Source organism: Haliotis rufescens, unplaced genomic scaffold (genome assembly GCF_023055435.1).
Source record: "Haliotis rufescens isolate VD_foot unplaced genomic scaffold, xgHalRufe1.0.p SCAF_18, whole genome shotgun sequence".
NCBI lineage: Eukaryota > Metazoa > Mollusca > Gastropoda > Lepetellida > Haliotidae > Haliotis > Haliotis rufescens.
The window spans coordinates 510,858-533,438 of NW_025963868.1; the positions used below are offsets into that span (position 1 = coordinate 510,858).

Sequence of the window (22,581 nt, forward strand, 5' to 3'; positions counted from 1 at the left end):
GCATCGATCCACGCAATTGGGATCGATGACATGCATCAACCAAGTCAGCGATCCTGACCACCCGATCCCGTTAGTCGCCTTTTACGACAAGCATAGTCACCCTTTACGGCAAGCATGGTTTGCTGAAGACCTATTCTACCCCGGAATCTTCACGGGTCCTATCTTAAGTTGATATTGCACCACGTTTGTTGATATTATATATGGTGTGGTATGTGTTATGCAAGTGCCTGTGAATCTGATTTGCACGTCTTATTTCAATAAATATTATTTTTATTATCTTGTCCATGTTTGATTTTTTGCTTAATCAAATGCACTTTATTTAAACAAGTTTAAATTCTGAACATGTTTAAAAGTGTTTAAATTTTTAACATGTTTAAAGGTGTTTTAATTCTAAACACGTTCAAGCTTTAAACATGTTTAAACGTGTCGAAATTCTAATTTTGTTTTACGTTCTTTAAATTCTAAACATGTTTATATTATGGGGATGTTGTGTTTAGGTGTTGTTTAGGCAGTGAGACGATGGCTCATTTCACGTGTTTAGACCCTGAGAGTGTTTAGATAGAACGCAACAAATGTGCATTCGGTATAGGATTTAAACACAATGTTTGGATCTAGATACGTCTTGTATTTGTTTACCATCTGAACACATTTTTACCGTTTAATAATCACTGCGTCCTGCAAATGTACACTGTATGTGACTCTAGAATTTAAGTAAAGTGTTGAGTTGCCACTGTGCCGCATTAAACAGAATAAATGCCAGGCCTCCAATAGACGTCGGCGTGTGCGAAATTAATAGACGCCCGTGCGTTCAGTAGAGGGAGTACGGTGAACATGGATATTGTTAGTTGGGTTTAACGCCGCTTTTAACAGTATTCCAGTTATATCACGGCGCGTCAGCTTAATGTGGGTGGAAAGCCCGAAGTGATGCAGGTGTCAGACGTTTACCACTTCGGTGACACCCACGAGCACGGGTATGGTGCTGACAAACCTAGAAACATAATCGCACAGCGAATCGCGGCGCCTTAGACGACTGGGCCCCACATAGATATTGACGGAAGTGAGGCTTCATCTGGTGCAATTAAAGCAATAATGTACGCATACATTGAAATACAAATAGTAGAATCATCAACTTGTACACCACACTGAAGATTATTAGCTTCAGACAGATCATTGATGCAAATAAACGAAACAATGATGGTGATAATATGCATCCTTGCTTTACACCAAGGCTAACTTTAAAATGTTCTGTGATAGAGTTGCCAGCTCTATCTGTACAGTTAACATCCACATATTCAGGCCGTATTGCAGTTAATATCTTTCTACGGACGCCAATATTATATAATTTGTGCCACAAACAGTGTCTATTTACAAGGAGAGATCAAATGCCTTTTTAAGGTCGAAATTCAAAATATTCAAAATATCGGCGTTGACTTTACAAGGTACTGCAATTAGAGTGATGCCCTTATTTTGTAATGGGTTTCGGACATATCTGGGTTAGGGATTGGATGGATAATGCCACTGTTTAACAGTGATGGGGTTGTACCGTTTTCAAAGCAAAGTTTTATTATTGTGTAAAGTAAATACAAAGGTAGGACAGGTCAACATGTGACCTTCACCCTTTCATGGCACTTCTATTGCATGGCGTTCGTGTGCTAACAGTGCTAAGCCATTATTTTCCTTTGAGGTCTTTCTAAACATAGATTATGAAGATCTTTATGCACATGGGTAATTGTGTGTAAAACGTAGAATGGTTCGGTGAAGACGGGTAAAAAATGAGTTGGCAACATGACCCCTATCATAATTGAGATGTAAATTTGAGCAGAAAAAAAACAAATTTATTGAGCTTCAAAGATAGGATGTCGAAGATACCATTTAGCATTTGCGTATCATGCAAAATTTTGATTTTTAATTTTTAAAAGTTTAAAATCAAATTATGTATATAAAACAAACCAAAACATGTAGAAGATTTCATTGAATGCTGACTAAGCGTTAGTACAGTTCATTCAATTATTTTGTGAATATAATATCGTTAACTAAAGATATTTTCAATTGAAAATGAAACATGATAAAATCAACCGAGAGGTGTATTTTTTTGTCCCTCGGTTTATGAAAAAACACACGCACGCACACACGCACGCACGCACGCACGCACGCACGCACGCACCCACGCACACATTGTTTTGAAACTGGTAATTAGTTCAATTACTTGAATGCATTTTCCAACTCATTTTGCATTATAGTTTTGTAATCCAAGAACAGTTTTAGCTCAATGTCGGAGTCAAGTGAGCCGTTCTCTGAGTTTAAACAAACACACGAGTACATCTCAATCTATCATCCTACTTGGTCCCATAAGTGACAACCTCAGTTAATGCAAACAGTTCTGTTATTCGTATATCTTGCGGCGTGGAGCACTTTCTCAACACGTGTAAACAAAGGCATATTACCGTAATTGATTTAAATAACAGGTGCTATATTGATCAAAGTACCCCAATGTTTCCGCAAGTTAAGACTAATGGCTGTCATCGAGGAGGGAACGAGCCGTATTGTAGGTTCCGAAAAGTGGGGACGAATGGTGATTCGGTGTGCGGAGTTGCGGCCCTTGGGCATGCCAGACCTCTTATGGTCCTGACTGACTGACTGACTATCTAACTGACTGACTGACTATATTGCTGACTGACTGACTGACTGACTGACTATATTACTGACTGACTGACTGACTGACTATATAACTGACTGACTGACTGACTGACTAACTGACTATATAACTGACTGACTGACTGACTGACTATATTACTGACTGACTGACTGACTATATAACTGACTGACTGACTGACTATATTGCTGACTGACTGACTGACTGACTGACTGACTGACTATATTACTGACTGACTGACTGACTGACTATATAACTGACTGACTGACTGACTGACTGACTGACTATATTACTGACTGACTGACTGACTGACTGACTGACTGACTATATAACTGACTGACTGACTATATTACTGACTATATTACTGACTGACTGACTATATTACTGACTGACTGACTGACTGACTGACTGACTGACTGACTGACTGACTATATTACTGACTGACTGACTGACTGACTATATTACTGACTGACTGACTATATTACTGACTGACTGACTGACTGACCAGGTTTCATAGGACTCCGGCAAGTCAGTCATGTCAACTGATTAATGACACATATCTTCATTGAATGTTTATACCACTTAGATCTCCTAAGCTTCATACATAATCAATGTAGACCATCCCGATCCAACCTGGCGGTAATTAGCCTCGGCCCAGCTCGATAAATTATTAACTATGTGTTTCGTGCAACAATCAACGCGTAACTAGGTGCCAGTGTGTTGATCGCCGTGTTTCAAGTGGATGCGTTTTGGCGACACACTCGGTTGATACTGATGCAAAAGAGGAATTATGATCCGTGGTCCGATCACCACTTCCAGTTTAGGGTTTGGCGTTGTAAAGAAGAAGAAGAAGAAGAAGAAGAAGAAGAAGAAAATTATTTCATTTTGGTGTCACATATTGTACATGTCACATATATATAGTTCATTAAAATATTCATTGTTAAAAAAATATATAATATCCGGCCAAAGGGCCTATGAGACACCCAGCTCAATAATAATAATAACAATAACAATAATAATAATAATAATAATAATAATAATAATAATAATAATAATATTGAGCTGGGTGTCTCATAGGCCCATTGGCCGGATATTATATTTTTTATTTTGTGTGCATAATAATATTGTAATATATCACAATCTTGCCACATTGTGGCCAAAAGCCACCACACACATGCGTATATTAATATAGATGCACAAAGTCAGTCACACACTAAACATATAAAATCTACCTCTCCTCCATCCATTCACATCATAGGCGCATCTGCCATCCGTCCACTTAAAGTGAGGGAAAAAATAAGAGTGAGTGAGTGAGTGAGTGAGTGAGTGAGTGAGTTGGGTTTAACGCCGCTTTTAACAGTATTCCAGTTATATCGTGGCGTGTAAGCTTTATGTGGGAGGAAATCCTGAAGTGCTGCAAGTCTCAGACGTTTACCACTTCGGTGAAACCCACGAGCACGGGTATGGTGCTGATAAACCTAGAAACATAATCGGGGCGAACCGGGATTCGAACCCACAATCATAGGTTTCTGGCATGCCCAAGGGACGCAACTCTGCACAGCGAATCGCGGCGCCTTAGACGACTGGGCCACCCGTGCCCCCGGAAAAAATAAGAGACCCTTCAGTTTCGTAATGCATACAAACCGCAACCATCTATCATACCAAGCAGCGTTTACAATGGATACGAAAGGTATTAGTGACGAAGGCATTTCTTTTAATTGAAGTACAGTAAACTACGGTTATAACGAACTCAAAGGGACCACTAACTTTAGTTCGTTATAACCGTAGTTCGTTATAAGCATATATACAGTATAACAATAGCAAATACTCGGGACAAAAAATCAGTTCGTTATATCCGTCAGTTCGTTATAAAGCGTGTTCGTTATAAACGTACTTTACTGCATGTCATAAACCGAAGCCCTCTGAGCCATAACAACACGAGTTATCAGAAGTTCGAAACAAGCGGAGTGCCGATATAACACCAAAGTTGTGTAGCGGATTGTCATTGGACAAGTCATAAGTACGCTGTCTGCAGTTGCTTCCTAATAAACACGGACTGAATTATTTTCATAGGTGAGTTTCGATTAATATTTGATAAGTAAACAGGTGTGAAGATCAACGAGTTGTTAAATCAAATCTCAGGCGCATCAGTAAATTTTTATCTGAATTTGATTCGCGAGCTTGAAACCATTTTGGCACAGAAAGGTGGCATTGGAATGTCAAGGGTGGAAACAAGGCTTTGAAATAGGCTACGGACACTATGGCCTCGGGAAGATGATATTTACCTATTTGCGAACACCTGGTGTCACTTGCACAAAGCGATCTTAGCGCTACAACTATTGTAAGCCTATGTTAAAGTATGGGAGTTACGATCATCTTAGCGCTAAGATCGCTTTGTGCAAGTGGGCCCTGGTGTCATCACTAATTGTCAGTGATTCATTTATATAACTTCCACTACTATTTTGCCTTTTACGCCACATGGAATGTGTTTCTTATGATAACCAGGACTAAATATTCTCTTGGGGTGATATTTAATATTTATCAAATATGATGGAGCTGAACTGTATTTAATTACAGTGCGACCGCCTCCGTGGTCTAGTGGTAGAGCGTCCGCCCGGAGAGCGGAAGGTCCGGGGTTCGATCCCTGACCGCGTCATACCATTTATATTTTTTTTATAAACTAAAAGACGTTAAAAGATGGTACTTGTTGTTACCCTGTCTGGCGCTCGGCATTAAGGGACTAAAACAAGGACTGGTCGGCTCGGAGTCAGTATACTGTGTCTGAGTGGGATATTCATGTTAAACTGCGGCATGGTATCTCAGTGAGCTTGCACTATAAATCGGCATCGGTCCGGACTAGTACAAACAGCCACACAAACACACACACGTACATGCACGTCGCTATATAAGTGCAATTATCTTGGACGCGACGTTAAACCCCATTTCACCTCACCACCTAATTACAGTGCAATTGATCGCAAGACCTTCTAATTAAAGGCTTAAAAAAGGAAGTAAATTAATATATTCAACGGTTGTTACACTCGCCAACTACTTAGTGCTTTTAGATTTTTTTTAATCGCCGTTATGAGGTTTCACTGGCATTTGATCACTCGCAACTTTAAGCGTTGATTTCACGAAACTCCAACTTGACCTGCTGTCGGATACAGTGGATTGCGAAAAACTTTAAAACGAGGTTTTACTCTGCCGTCGTATGGCCTAACACGACACACGGTGATTGTGGCCACTCCTGTATATTTCAAAGGCTAAACACATAATAGTTCGAATGGAATGTATATTCAATAGAATTGCCATGACAAAGCCAGTCCTTGAGATATTGCATGACGTGTGAACAGCAGAGGCGAACTCCTTAAGCGCGATTCGTATCTACGACTTTCTAACTATACAAGGTGAAACTGGTAGTGTGATTTAATCAGTTGAACGATCAACACAATACCCATTTGCGTGAATGAATAGTATTTAGCACCATATAAAATAACGTCCTTTAATTCAACCGCACAGCCCTATTTTAAAGGGAGGGTACCGTCGGCTCAAATGACAGCCCCAGCTGATTTGAATCAAGCCAATCAGGAACTGTTTATCCATCGACACAAATTTAATGATGTATTTTAATCTAGCGTTTCATGACTACCCTAATTTCAAAGAAATAATGTTTCAGTTACACACGTAACTAAAAACAGCGTGTAGACCTAAACTAAATTGCACATCAGATCGTGGAACACATATACACCGTTCAGTCGGATCTTGCAGGGCTTCGAATAAGATAACATGCTTAAACGGCTTAACGCGATTTAAACTGGGCCTCATTTTCCCCAATGGATTTGCATATACAGTAAAGTACGTTTATATCGAACACGCTTATACCGAACAGACGGATGTAACGAACTGATTTTTTGTCCCGACTATTTGCTATTGTTATGCTGTATATATGCTTATAACGAACTACGGTTATAACGAACTAAAGTTAGTGGCCCCTTTGAGTTCGTTATAACCGTAGCTTACTGTACGTGGATATAAGGGCTGGGACGAGCCCTAATTTACCATCCGGGTACCCACCCCCCTATTACCCGACCCTACCCGGGTACCCACTGTAGGTGTCAGGAGATGTCTCAAAATGTCCGATTGGAAACATTTTTAGTATAGCCCTGGCAAAACGTATTTAGATATATGTATTAAACAATTTGGTCATTCATACACTGAAGTTAAATTAAGTTATATGTTTATAAACCATATGAAAAATCAGAAGGAATGGGTGCATAGCCAGAAAGAAATGCGAACATTGTTGTGTAACCATAGAGTTCTAGATACTTTTTGTCTTTCAACAATATATCATTTGACTAACCACGGGCCCGGGTAGTCCTATGGGTACCCGGGTCCTACTCAGTACCCACCCGACCCGGGTACCCGAGTTACCCGTCCCAGCCCTAGTGGATATCCCAGGATGTTGGACATTAAACTAAGTATGTCTTTAATGTTTAAGCAGCGATGTAAAGATCGCTGTATTGCCATGACTGGTCAGCTGATATCAGATGTATTAAATCGACACGTGGCCACTCCATGTTATACCCGTGTGTAATACCAGACACTTATTCAACAACTATTCATCTACAGTCAAGTCCCGTTAATCCGACATCGATGGTTGCATATGATTATGTCGGATTAACGAGTATGTCGGATAAACGAAATTTAGTAGTATCAACGTTCGTGATCGAAAATCGTTGCAAATTACGTGTGTCGGAGTCGGGAGTGCGAGATTGTCGGATTAATGGGTCTAAATAGCACTGATTTAATCGGTTCCCATAATTAGTGTCGGATAAAGCCGAGTGTCGGATTAACGAATGTCGGATTAACGAGACTTGACTGTATATGTTTACGCAGAAGCTAAACGAAGTTCAGTTGTTGTAAACATACCCTTATATATAATACATGTATCCCTTAATATACAGTTATACAGACATTCAAAAGATAATGATGTTTTAACATCGGTATGTCTTTCCTGGTAATATTACCAAGAAGATAAATACCATGTGTTATTGATATGTCCAGTATATGAAGACATAAGAATCAAATACCTGCCTAGCTTATTATACGTATAAAAAACCCAAAGCAAATGTGTACAGTTAATGAACAGCAAAAATAGCCACGTTTTTCTCAGTTTTTCAGTTTTTGTCAATATGATATTTGAAAGAAGATGATACACTGGATATTAAAATAACTTAAATGTGTAATCTATTCAGATCTAATATAGAAGTTGTTCTCTGTGACAAATATTCCTTTTGCAAAATGGCATCGTACTATTGGCATCATAGCCAATTATAGGAACTAAATCTGTCTGTAGTCAGACGTTACCTGAAACAACACAGAAGTAGAATTATAGAAAGAAGTCTACTCATCGGTTTACATAAGCCACTAGTCTGGATCCAAGGGAAGAGGGAAGGGAATATTGAATACCCAAGTTACGTATCAGTACGCAGTCTCACTGACAACATGTGAGAAAAATACTCAATGGCTACAAAACAGCTGGAAACCTGATCTTACGACATGGGTGCTGGAACCTTCTCATACATTCTTAATGACTAGTTTTTCAGTAGTCGATTTATCTTGAACCTATTCTATCATACCCACTGTTTTATCACGTCCGTTTTATCATGCTCCCGTATTTCATCTTGATCCTGCTGCTTCATCTTGATCCTGCTGCTTCATCTTGATCCTGCTGCTTTATCTTGATCCTGCTGCTTTATCTTGATCCTGCTGCTTTATCTTGATCCTGCTGCTTTATCTTGATCCTGGTCCTGTGTTTCATCTTGGTCCCGGTCCTGTGTTTCATCTTGATCCTGGTCCTGTGTTTCATCTTGATCCTGGTCCTGTGTTTCATCTTGGTCCCGGTCCTGTGTTTCATCTTGATCACGGTCCTGTGTTTCATCTTGATCACGGTCCTGTGTTTCATCTTGGTCCCGGTCCTGTGTTTCATCTTGATCCTGGTCCTGTGTTTCATCTTGATCCTGGTCCTGTGTTTCATCTTGGTCCCGGTCCTGTGCTTCATCTTGATCCTGGTCCTGTGTTTCATCTTGATCCTGGTCCTGTGTTTCATCTTGATCCTGGTCCTGTGTTTCATCTTGGTCCCGGTCCTGTGCTTCATCTTGATCCTGGTCCTGTGTTTCATCTTGGTCCCGGTCCTGTGCTTCATCTTGATCCTGGTCCTGTGTTTGATCTTGATCCTGGTCCTGTGTTTCATCTTGATCCTGGTCCTGTGTTTCATCTTGATCCTGGTCCTGTGTTTCATCTTGATCCTGGTCCTGTGTTTCATCTTGATCCTGGTCCTGTGTTTGATCTTGATCCTGGTCCTGTGTTTGATCTTGATCCTGGTCCTGTGTTTGATCTTGATCCTGGTCCTGTGTTTGATCTTGATCCTGGTCCTGTGTTTGATCTTGATCCTGGTCCTGTGCTTCATCTTGATCCTGGTCCTGTGTTTCATCTTGATCACGGTCCTGTGTTTCATCTTGATCCTGGTCCTGTGTTTCATCTTGATCCTGGTCCTGTGTTTCATCTTGATCCTGGTCCTGTGTTTCATCTTGATCCTGTTTCTGTGTTTCATCTTGATCCTGGTCCTGTGTTTCATCTTGATCACGGTCCTGTGTTTCATCTTGATCCTGGTCCTGTGTTTGATCTTGATCCTGGTCCTGTGTTTCATCTTGATCCTGGTCCTGTGTTTCATCTTGATCCTGGTCCTGTGTTTGATCTTGATCCTGGTCCTGTGTTTGATCTTGATCCTGGTCCTGTGTTTGATCTTGATCCTGGTCCTGTGTTTGATCTTGATCCTGGTCCTGTGTTTCATCTTGATCCTGGTCCTGTGTTTCATCTTGATCCTGGTCCTGTGTTTCATCTTGGTCCTGGTCCTGTGTTTCATCTTGATCACGGTCCTGTGTTTCATCTTGATCCTAGTCCTGTGTTTCATCTTGATCACGGTCCTGTGTTTCATCTTGGTCCTGGTCCTGTGTTTCATCTTGATCACATTCCTGTGTTTCATCTTGATCCTGGTCCTGTGTTTCATCTTGATCACGGTCCTGTGTTTCATCTTGGTCCTGGTCCTGTGTTTCATCTTGATCACGGTCCTGTGTTTCATCTTGATCCTGGTCCTGTGTTTCATCTTGGTCACGGTCCTGTGTTTCATCTTGATCCTGGTCCTGTGCTTCATCTTGATCCTGGTCCTGTGTTTGATCTTGATCCTGGTCCTGTGTTTCATCTTGATCCTGGTCCTGTGTTTCATCTTGATCCTGGTCCTGTGTTTCATCTTGATCCTGGTCCTGTGTTTCATCTTGATCCTGGTCCTGTGTTTCATCTTGATCCTGGTCCTGTGTTTCATCTTGATCCTGGTCCTGTGTTTCATCTTGATCCTGGTCCTGTGTTTCATCTTGATCACGGTCCTGTGTTTCATCTTGTCCCTGCAACTGTTTCATCTTGATCCTGATCCTGTGTTTCATCTTGATCCTGTTCCCGTGTTTCATCTTAATCCTTCTCCTGTGTTGAGGCTTAAGCCGCTCCTGTTTCATCTTGATCCTGGTCCTGTGTTTCATCTTGATCACACCCTTGTGTTTCATCTTGATCCAGCTCTTGCGACGTCAAACAACAAACAAACACGCGGTTCTTAGTTTAAGGAAAAATCGCCAACCAAAGAATGCTTGCCACGAAATGTATGGTCACGCTCTGCTTAGTGTGGATGCGTGTAATTAAAGATATGGAGGACAGTAGTCGAATTTCAACTGTTTACTGTGAAGTCATGTTATGTTATTAATCAGTTCTGGCTTGGCCTCTCGAGTGTCTGGGTATACAATCAAGTCTTTACGAAAATCAACCCCTTTTGATTGATTTGATAATTTAATTACGAAACAAAAGGCTATATTTTTTAGCAAACTCCCAAATATTTTTAAGATCCAATACAAACAGTAACATATGGAGATTGTAAAATATCCTTAAAAAATCCCCACAAAACAACCCCTCCCCCACCCTAAAAAAACCAACCAAATAGACAAAAAGAACAAACCCAAAGAAAGCCTCGCCCCCACCACCTCCTTCAAAATAAATCTGGGGCGGTCGGGTAGCCTAGTGGTTAAGGCGTTCGCTCGTCACGCCGAAGACCCGGGTTCGATTCCCGACATGGGTACAATGTGTGAAGCCCATTTCTGGTGTCCCCCGCCGTGATCTTGTTGGAATATTGCTAAAAGTGGCGTAAAACCATACTCTCTCACTCAAAATATATCTGTCGCTATCAGTGCTAACCCGGGACAGTATAATCTAAGTAGAGTGACAGGCAATAGCAAGCACACACGGCGGTGAAACGTGAATGATTACCGCTACCTGATCTAAATGTACCCCCCAAGAATACCTTGTAAATGTGTTTATTGTAAAGATAAAGATCAAGATCTTCTCGATCAGCGATGCTCGTGGTGAGCGATATAGGACCTATGGCCATCTTGTTATTTATGATCGACTTTGTGTGAATATAAACAACGCGCCTTAATATAAACAATTGATTTTTAATACTGTAATTCCCGACATGTGTACAATGTGTGAAGCTCATTTCTGGTGTCCCCCGCCGTGATATTGCTGGAATATTGCTAAAAGCGGCGTAAAACCATACTCACTCGCTCACTTTAATACTGTAAAGACGAAGCAGCTCTACATGTTTGCCGTCATACCATCTTGGCATGTGTTTTATGTAATACATTAATAATAACTTGTAAAATACGCTCTTATACCACAGTGGGTGGTTCTTATGAGAATGAAGTTTGATTGACTGAAGGAAACCGTTTCTCAAACTAAGTGAACACAATAATCGCCTTATTCTCTTTTAAAACATGATTCTTCTACCTAAACTCACAGAATGAGACTTAGGCAAGGTCAGGTGAACAACTATTATTATTGCACTTATATAGCGACGTACATGCACGTGTGTGTGTGTGTGTGTGGCTGCTTGTACTAGTCCGGACTGATGCCGATTTATAGTGCTAGCCCACTGAGATACCATTCCGCAGTTTAACATGGATACCCCACTCAGACACAGTATACTGACTCCGAGCCAGTCCTTGTTTTAGACGGGCGGTCGGGTAGCCTAGTGGTTAAAGCGTTCGCTCGTCACGCCAAAGACCCGGGCTCGATTCCCGACATGGGTACAATGTGTGAAGCCCATTTCTGGTGTCCCCCGCCGTGATATTGCTGGAATATTGCTAAAAAGCGGCGTAAAACCATACTCACTCACTCACTGTTTTAGACCCTTAATGCCGAGCGCCAGACAGGGTAACAACAAATACCATCTTTTAACGTCTTTTGGTATGACGCGGCCGGGCGGACGCTCTACCACTACACCACGGAGGCGGTCGTATTATGCCGAAGGGGATTGCTAATAAGGATAAGTATTGATGTGTTAAAATATTTGTTGAAATTGTTGAATGTATTTGGTGTAAAAAAGGTTATAAATATTTTCTGATAGGAGATAAAGCATACACTATTACAATATATGCAGAGATTGGACGCCAGTCACCCCACATTCGCTATTGTCTTTCACCCCAAGCAAGTATTAAGTAGGTGTTTAGTAGTTATCAGTCACGGCTAGCTGCGTCTATTCCACTGATAGGGAAGGAATGCACTCAGTGTTCAGCGATCAGGATAAAACTTACAAAGTAGGTCGGCCTCGTGAATCTCCAGGTACCTAGTTCAGATTGTGTGAGACCGCCTCCGTGGTCTAGTGGTAGAGCGTCCGCCCGGAGAGCGGAAGGTCCGGGGTTCGATCCCCTGCCGCGTCATACCAAAAGACGTTAAAAGATGGTACTTGTTGTTACCCTGTCTGGCGCTCGGCATTAAGGGGCTAAAACAAGGACTGGAGTCAGTATACTGTGTCTGAGTGGGGTATTCATGTTAAACTGCGGCATGGTATCTCAGTGAGCTAGCACTATAATTTATAAATCGGCATCAGTAAGGACTAGTACAAGCAGCCACACAAACACCCACACGTACATGCACGTCGCTATATAAGTGCAATAATCTTGTACGCGACGTTAAACCCAATTTCACCTCACCTCAGATTGTGTGAATAATAGCAATTGAGGATTACTATAGGGGCTCATTTCGATATGATTGGACTTTTTTTCAATATTGCCTTTAGAGTTTATTTAAAAGTAAAATAAACCGTAAAATCTCAATCAATAGTACAGTAAACTACGTTTATAACGAACACGCTTATAACGAACTGACCGATATAACGAACTTATTTTTTAGTCCCGGCCATTTGTTGTATATATGCTGTATATATGCTGTATATATGCTTATAACGAACTACGGTTATTACGAACTAAATTTAGTGGTCCCTTTGAGTTCGTTATAACCGTAGTTTACTGTATTACAAATTGTAAAGCATACAACAACATTAAAGCCAATGCAGAAAAAAAACATATTTATTTGGTACAAAGCACATCATACGTTTTTCGTTACACTACAAGTGTATTTGAAGTGCCTCGCGTGTTATTTATTTAGAAGAAAGAAGAAAGCAGTTTATTTCTGTCTCACTTGTTTTACATGGACATATACCACAGTGGATTTATCCTCATTACGTGGGGCGGTCGGGTAGCCTAGTGGTTAAAGCGATCGCTCGTCACGCCGAAGACCCGGGTTCGATTCCCGACATGGGTACAATGTGTGAAGCCCATTTCTGGTGTCCCCCGCCATGATATTGCTGGAATATTGCTAAAAGCGGCGTAAAACCAAACTCACTCACTCCTCATTACGTAACATATAAAACAACCAATCGCTCAGCGATTTATGAGAGACATTAGTTGTAAAATTCAAAATGTGCTAAAATGTACATACATTTATCATATAATGGGTAGGTTTCTCGGCAGGATAAAGCCAACGGATAAAAACGATATCCGTTGGGGTCATATGCGGATAGAGATGCAAATATCAAAGGGTCAAGTAGGGACTACTTTCACTGTTTATAAACAAACATGGCGTCGCCCTCGTCATTCGGCGATCGAGTCAGAATTAACCATCGGGAATCTGGATAAACTACAGGGATAAATGCTATCATCATCAAAAGAACAGTCTAATATACTGAAAATCATAGTCTAAATGTGACGTAGCTAAGGCATTTTATAAGTTTTGGCAACTTTGGCGATATAAATTTCGAAACAATTTTACGAGGGCACGAGGCCTAGCCAAGCGGGATCAGCAGCCATATCTGTGCTTGTAGACCTCTGCGGTCTATATGCGGTTGGAACTATATTGGCTACTGTCACTGTCCGACTGACACATCACTTACCCTGTGACGTAATAAATATTAATGCGCGCATTCCAGGAAAACTCGCAATGTTTCGGTAATGTTTGTGAGAGAGGGAAAGCGATTTTGAAGCACAGAATTAAAGAATGACATTATATGATAAAGAGGTTATCACGCTTGTGTGTTTGGGGATGGTAAATATCCTTTATTAGGAATAAACACTATGTATTTAGCTCGCCAAGGCTGGCTAAATACAATGTTTATTCCTAATGCAGGATATTTACCATCCCCAAACACACTCGCGTGATAACCTCTATGCATATACAAATAGGAAAGTCAGCCGAGTTTAACAGAATAAAAGGCCTACGCGTTTAGTTAAAATGTCATGGCAGGTTCTAGCAGTGTGAAAGATAAGATCAGGGTGGGATAAAATAGATTAAAAATTACTCTATTTGTTAAAATGTCAAAATCTGACCACATATGTGTATTTATACATTAGAAATCAACGATGACACGTAAACATGTACTTTGGGCTAGAGGCCTTGAATACTGTTCAAATTCAGCAAAGATGAGTGAGTGAGTGATTTGGGTTTAACGCCGCTTTTAACAGTACTCCTGTTATAACACGGCGTGTCAAATTAATGTGGGAGGAAAGCCCGAAGTGATGCAGGTCTCAGACGTTTACCACTTCGGTGAAATCCACGAGCCACGGTATGGTGATGACAAACCTAGAAACCTAATTGGGGCGAACCGGGACTCGAACCCACAATCATAGATTTCTGGCGTGCCCAAGGGACGCAACTCGACGCGCCTTAGACGAATGGACCACCCGTGCCCCCAGCAAAGATGAAGACAGCAAGATACCTTGTCCGAAAATGCCATCAGTGAAATTCTGTCAGTCAGGAGTTTCTCCTTCAGCTGCTTGAATCTGGTCTCAAGCTGTCTGTACTTACCCTCTAGGGGTCTCAGGGAGGTCGGGTAGCCTAGTGGTTATAGCGTTCGCTCGTCACGCCAAAGACCCGGGGTCGATTCCCGACATGGGTACAATGTGTGAAGCCCATTTCTGGTGTCCCCCGCCGTGATATTGCTGGAATATTGCTAAAATCGTCGTAAAACCATACTCACTCGCTCGCTCGCTCACTCACTCACTCACTCACTCACTCACTCACTCTAGCCCTGTATTGGAGTAGTAATATCGGGTTGTTCTGCTCTGACCTCAGAAAGTTGGCGAGTGGGTCTTAGCAACTAGCTTGTTAAGGCGACCGTGCCATCTCTCCAGGTGATTGTCCGTATCGTGGTGGTTCCACTCATGTGGCTGGAGATGCCTTGCGATCCTGGGCCCCGTTCCAGAAAGCGATCTTAGCACTAAGTCTGTCGTAAGTCTATGTTAAAGTATGGGAGTTACGATCATCTTAGCGCTAAGACTGTCGTAAGTCTATGTTAAAGTATGAGAGTTACGATCATCTTAGCGCTAAGACTGTCGTAAGTCTATGTTAAAGTATGAGAGTTACGATCATCTTAGCGCTACGATCGCTTTGTGGAACGGGGCCCTGGTCACATAGACTGCGAGCACGGCATGGTGCTGACAAACCAAGAAACATAATAGGGGCGAACCGGGTAATTATAGGCTCCTGGTGTGCCCAGGGGACGCAACTCTGCACGGCAAGTTAGACGACGGGGCCACTCCACCCCCCCCCCCCCCCCACCCCACCCCCCCCACCCCCACCCCCACCCCCCCTCCCACACACGTGTGCTATTGATATTATTATTATTACCCTGAATACTTGTGTATATGTCGTAAAAATCAATACAAGAAAATTGGTTCACGTATATAACACCAATGTATTAAATCGTTGTTGTAGCACTTCAACATATTGTCTGACGTTGTTTGTAATGCACCTTCAATGCAATAATTGATCGAAAGTATCAGGCATAATACATGCAATGAAACGTGTTGTGGCATATGCAGTTATTCATGCATGTACAGTTAAATCGGATATACGCACACAGCTTGCCCAGTTCGTTTCTTTTGTTTCTATATTCGACTATAGAACGCATTATCATAATCCCCAAAAGTTCAAGGGATTATTCTGCCCATCAGGTACACAATTACAACAATAGCGTCCGGCAAAGTTGGAACCGTCGCACACACGTTCGTGTATAAACGTGCATAACCTTGAACGCCACGCTAAACCCATCACACAAAACATCAATAGTTATACCCCGTAAAGTCCTAGTCGTTTGCCGGGAACAATTCACTCAACCGTGGATATAATGCGCCAAAACACAGCCGCTATATTGTTGAACACGGTCGTGTACGGCTTCCACTACATTATTGGAGCGCGGCGGGACGGATCCTATAGTTAACAACTGATCGAGGTGAGAGCTGACTGCTAGACTTTCATAATGTAAGTTTCATAACTATTGGTATGATATGATCCACATATGATCCACATATGATCCACATATTCCGTCAATGTGATCAGTTTCTCGGGGAGTTTATTACGCGAGGATGTTTATTTATGGTAGTGAGTTCATTTGAATTGTTTGCAAAAGAACCGTTGTTGTCGCGAGAGAAATATATATTCAGCAGATAATTTTGTATCGCTTCATTTGATTGCAAGTTTGGTTACCACATCTGATGTTGCCGTTCACAGAGTTATTTATCTCATTGATATATATATACTGTATTCAACAGTAACTATTTGACATTGTTGATTTGAGTTACCTTTTCCCCATCAGCATACAAACACACCCCAGATAAGTGTGAAATCTTTTGATAACGAGCCTCTGGTTTTAGTTCCGATGTTTGGGAAAAGTCGACAGCTGAATAATGTCATGGTGGGTAAATGGGAGCGTGAGCCCCACCCATTTAGACATTTCCCCATTGTCGTCAAAAAAGGTCCGATAAACAGATACATTTACGTGGTGACAATTCGTCCCAACGTGGGCGCATTGTGTCGCCGACAGGGATCTACGCGACTACGGGTATTCACGGTAGGCAATATAACTCGCCCGCAGTTTCTATGTATGAGGATTAAGCATGTCCAATATTACTCTCGCTGTACACAACTCCCAAGTCACCAGGTCGACTTGCGTGGCTATATTCCGCGTTCTTGTCTACTGAATCGATTAGCCTGTGTTTAACTGTGCTTAATGAAAAAGACACCATCGATTACTTTGTCGACACGGGAGGTAAATATTATACACGAATACGATTATGGATGACACAATCCACGATGCGATAAATCAGTGCGATATACTTGGTATAGGGATCCAAAAAATAAGCACATCACGTCACCTGCAAGGACCTACTTTCATAAGCTCGCTACATCGATTCCGTGTCGAGGCTAACGTTCCCAATCCTATGGCTCGCAGATAGAGCATGTTTTCCTATACGGTTATTAGAAAATGAGGGGTTGACCTCGTATTGTCAACTCACTAAAAACAGCTGTAGGTACATGTATTACCATCAAACTATAAAGTACTATGGACAATACTACAATCAAGTCACTGTATACAGCTGTAGGTATTACCATCCCACTATTAAGTACTATAGACAGTAATGCTACAATTAACTCACTGTATACAGCTGTAGGTATTACCATCCCACTAGTAACTATAGACTGTAATACTACAATCAACTCTCTCGTATACAGCTGTAGGTATTACCATCACACTAGTAACTATAGACTGTAATACTACAATCAACTCTCTCGTATACAGCTGTTGGTATTACCATCCCACTAGTAACTATAGAGTGTAATACTACAATCAACTCTCTGTATACAGCTGTAGGTATTACCATCCCACTAGTAACTATAGACTGTAATACTACAATCAACTCTCTGTATACAGCTGTAGGTATTACCATCCCACTAGTAACTATAGACTGTTATACTATAATCAACTCACTGTATACAGCTGTAGGTATTACCATCACACTAGTAACTATAGACTGTAATACTACAATCAACTCACTGTATACAGCTGTAGGTATTACCATCACACTAGTAACTATAGACTGTAATACTACAATCAACTCACTGTATACAGCTGTAGGTATTACCATCACACTAGTAACTATAGACTGTAATACTACAATCAACTCACTGTATACAGCTGTAGGTATTACCATCCCACTAGTAACTATAGACTGTAATACTACAATCAACTCACTGTATACAGCTGTAGGTATTACCATCACACTAGTAACTATAGACTGTAATACTACAATCAACTCACTGTATACAGCTGTAGGTATTACCATCACACTAGTAACTATAGACTGTAATACTACAATCAACTCACTGTATGCAGATGCAGGTATTACCATCCCACTAGTAACTATAGACTGTAATACTACAATCAACTCACTGTATACAGCTGTAGGTATTACCATTCCACTAGTAACTATAGACTGTAATACTACAATCAACTCTTGGAGTCTACAGATCCCAACTTTGGAGGTGAAATCAGTCATTCCATTCCGTTCAAAGAGTGTAACACGACTCTTGCTCAAAAGCTGGTTGATAAGATTCAAAACATTCAAGGTCCCAGTAAAGCTTTTAAAACGATGTGTGGTATACGTGTTATTACGAAATATGACACATCAGTGACAAATAATGATGTCCGCTGCAAATCCCTACTTTGATATGAACCAGTTTGATGAAACCCACGAGCACGGTGCTGAGAAATTTAGAAACATTATCGGGGCGAACCGGGAACTGAACCCACAATCAGATTTCATAGAACTCGAGATCGTCATATCTACTTTCACGAGTGGTCGTGTTTGTTTCATCTCGCATTATCGTTTTGTCCAGTAGACATAAAGCATTTTTCTGACATGCGTCTAATCCAAACATATTTCGATGTGAAAATCTGAAAATAGTATTATATAAATATATAATATACTGCTTTATTCCCAGTGTGGCCCTTCTAAGTGTGATCACCGTGTTTTTAATTGGTTACGGTGAAAATTCCCACTTTGACCAATCTTCATTTTACTATTCCCACTGGGACCACTCATCGTTACTTGGGATCTTTACGTACAAAGTATTCATATTATACATTTATTTACCGTTTGCATTGAAAAAGTTGTGTGAGTTCATTGTCACTATTCTCTTCACTTGTGTAACTGTTCACTGGCCACTTTAATTAGGGGACACGGGTGGCCCAGTCGTATAAGGCGCCGCGATTCGCTGTTCAGAGAATCCCACCTCACACAATTAATCCCACCTTACTCAATTAATCCCCCTCACTCAATTAATCCCTTTGTTACTCAATTAATCCCCCCTCACTCAATTAATCCCTCCTTACTTAAATAATCCCATCTCACCCAAATAATCCCCCCTCACCCTATTAATCCCCTCTCACTCAATTAATCCCTTCTTACTCAATTAATCCCCTCTCACTCAATTAATCCCCCCTCACTCAATTAATCCCACCCCACTCAATTAATCCCTCCTTACTTAATAAATCCCACCTTACTCAAGTAATCCCTCCTAACTTAATTAATCCCATCTCACCCAATTAATCCCCCTCACTCAATTAATCCCCCCTCACTCAATTAACCCCCCCTCACTCAATTAATCCCACCTTACTCAATTAATCCCCCTCACTCAATTAATCCCACCTCACTCAATTAATCCCCCTCACTCAATTAATCCCACCTCACTCAATTAATCCCACCTTACTCAATTAATCCCACCTCACTCAATTAATCCTACCTCACTCATAACCTACATAACCGAATAATATTGCATCGTGCATGACAAAGTGAAAATGTGTGGAATGGTTAAAATCAGTTAAAATCAAACTTAAAATATAAAAAAATATATGAATATAACTATATAATATAGAAAGAAATGTTCGAAATGATACCAAAATCGACGTCTTGGACACCCTGACCTGATATGATGATGGGTAATTAATAACCTAATGAAGGGTACAAATAAAATTATCCTGGCTTGTATGTAAATATCTTCATCAGATATGCATAAATAGAATAAATGAAAAGGACAAATTTTATTCCCAGCCACTGTTGACTGGTATATTCGCTCACCCTCGAGAGTTGTAAATCCCTACGCAAATCGACTTCAGACAAGTATAAACTTTAACAAAGAGTTAAGGTTTTAGAATAACGTTTGACAACAGACAGGACTGTATTGATCGTGAGTGTTAAGATGTTACGGTTAATCCGTTAAGGGACCGACCATTTGATAGCTAGGGATGAGGTTGGGGAAGCTGGGATTTTGTACTGATGCCAGATATTCTCTCAGGTACACTTGAGAAACCAGATAATTTTTAAAATTAAAACCTTAAGCCAAAATATTTTTTCTAACACACGTCACACCAATGTAATTTTGTGGCAGACAATTTCTTTTTTTTCTTCATTTATTTCAAGAATATTCGGCGACAATTTCTTTTTTTTCTTCATTTATTTCAAGAATATTCGGGGATTATTTTTTTTCCATTTATTTGACGAATATTCGGGGACAATTTTTTTTCTTCATTTATTTCAAGAATATTTGGAGACAATTTCCTTTTTTCAATAAAATCCAGACTGAGCGGTGTTTGTAACCACGGTGGTCGGCAAATGCACGCCCTTCTTGCACGGCGATAATAACATAGTTGACATCCAGCTTGGGAAGTTTGACTGATATTTAATGTAGATAAAGAGTCGAACATCGGCGTGTGATAGCACACGGATAACGCCCAGATTTTTCTGCCATTGTCTCTCTGTTGAATATTGTTGAGGTTGAAGGTATTATAAACAGGTCAGGTGTGTTGGAAGTGAAAACTAGCTTCATTCAGGTAATTGAAATACATGCAATGCCTTTCTATAACAGGTGAAAGTCAGTATTGAAAGCCGTTGCTGGGCGAGGGATCTAGCTGCGTAGAATGCATTGAACTGAATTCTGTAGCTGAATGAAAGCTGGCTTGCAGCCGGTGTATTGTGGATCATTTTTTAGCTGAATACACTTGAGTGTTTTGTAAAGTGTTCGACAGACGTGCGGGGTAAGGGGACTTACGTTTTGCCTTTCTTAATAATTGCCAGTTCATGGTTGCCGAGAAGGTTCATTAGGGAGTGAGTTTGGTTGAACGCAGCTTTTAACAGTATTCCAGTTATATCGCGGCGTGTCAGCTTAATGTGGGAGGAAATCCCGAAGTGATGCAGGTCTCAGACGTTTACCACTTCGGTGACACCCACGAGCACGGGTATAGTGATGACAAAGCTAGAAACATAATCGGGGCGAACCGGGATTCGAACCCACAATCATAGGTTTCTGGCGTGTCCAAGGGACGCAACACTGCACAGCGAATCGCGGCGCCTTAGACGACTGGGCCATCCGTGCCCCCTCCATTTTGCTGGATAGAGTGGGCGTGGCATGGCCTGATAAACACACAATAAACACACACCTCGTGTTTAACTGGTTCTGTAGGTATCTTACGCCGCAAAACTGGGAATCGAACCCTTAATCATAGGTTTCTGGCGTGCCCAAGGGACACAGAATCGCGGCGCCTGAGACGCCCCCCCCCCCCCCCCCGTGCCCCCAGAAGGGCCATTCGTTATACATCAGTGATTTACCTGGGCCAAAGACGTACAGACATAGACGTCTTTACCTGGGCGTATCTATTGGCGTGTCATGGGGCTTTTAGTAATACTTTTGGGGACACATGGCATGAACATAGGGTCCTGGGATGGCGACGTGTGGTTAACTTGATCTTGAAGAATAATGCTGATGTAGCGGTGAGACGAAAATAAAATATCTGTCTGTCTGTTAAATCAGTGCCACTGCATATCTGTTATTCTGTTATGCATGAGGAATTCAATGAAGCACCTGCTCATAAGCCTTTAGCTTGTATCAGACAAACCTATTACTTTAAACATAATGGCTACGATCCACTTCGTTGGGTTACAATGGCACACAATAAGCCGAGTTTAAGTTTGATACCTTACTTATAAACATTATATTGTCTCCGAGCCGACCAGTCATTGTTTTAGCCCCTTAATGCGGAGCGCCAGGGTAACAACAAGTACCATCTCTTGGTATGACGCGGCCGGGGATCGAATCCCGGACCTTCCGTTCTCCGGGTAGCCTCTATCCCCTAGGGGGGAACGGGTGGCCCAGTCGTCTAAGACGCTGTAATTCGCTGTGCAGAGTTGCGTCCCATGGGCACGCCAGAAACCTATGATTGTGGGTTCGAATCCCGGTTCGCACCGATTATGTTTCTAGGTTTGTCAGCACCATACCCTTGCTCGTGGGTTTCACCGAAGTGGTAAACGTCTGAGACCTGCATCACTTCGGGCTTTCCTCCCACATTAAGCTGACACGCCGCGATATAACTGGAAAACTGTTAAACGCAGCGTTAAACCCAACTCACTCACTCACACACTCTATCCCCCAGAAACAATGCTGAGGCGACGTCAAATTGTAAATCGATCAAAAGTATTTCTAAGTACAGTAAACTACGGTTATAACGAACTCAAAGGGACTACTAATTTTAGTTCGTTATAACCGTAATTCGTTATAAGCATATATACAGTATAACTACAGCAAGTAGTCGGGACTAAAAAGTTAGTTCGTTATATCCGTTAGTTCGTTTTAAGCGTGTTCTTTATAACCGTAGTTTACTG

General features: G+C 41.3%; 2 protein-coding genes across 7 annotated transcripts in view; one reads left to right on the plus strand and one right to left on the minus strand.

The window, feature by feature from the left end:
- The window catches only part of LOC124148377 (beta-1,3-galactosyltransferase 1-like), a 64,419-nt gene that overhangs the window by 25,037 nt on the left and 16,801 nt on the right, over positions 1 to 22,581 (plus strand). Inside the window, exon 1 of one of the 6 annotated variants that reach the window (XM_046519443.2) lies at positions 16,199 to 16,319. The exons of 4 other annotated variants lie outside the window; for them this stretch is intronic. The gene's annotated coding sequence lies outside the window, so the exon portion shown is untranslated. Of the gene's footprint in view, positions 1 to 16,198; positions 16,349 to 22,581 lie in introns of those variants that run through there. One more of the 6 variants, XM_046519441.2, reaches the window with a different exon arrangement.
- LOC125381569 (protein starmaker-like) lies at positions 8,428 to 10,269 on the minus strand. Its single transcript, XM_048398621.1, has 2 exons — positions 9,636 to 10,269; positions 8,428 to 9,578 (listed from the first exon to the last, which is right to left on the minus strand). The coding sequence occupies exons 1-2, from the start codon at positions 10,267 to 10,269 to the stop codon at positions 8,428 to 8,430; spliced, it is 1,785 nt and encodes a 594-aa protein (XP_048254578.1).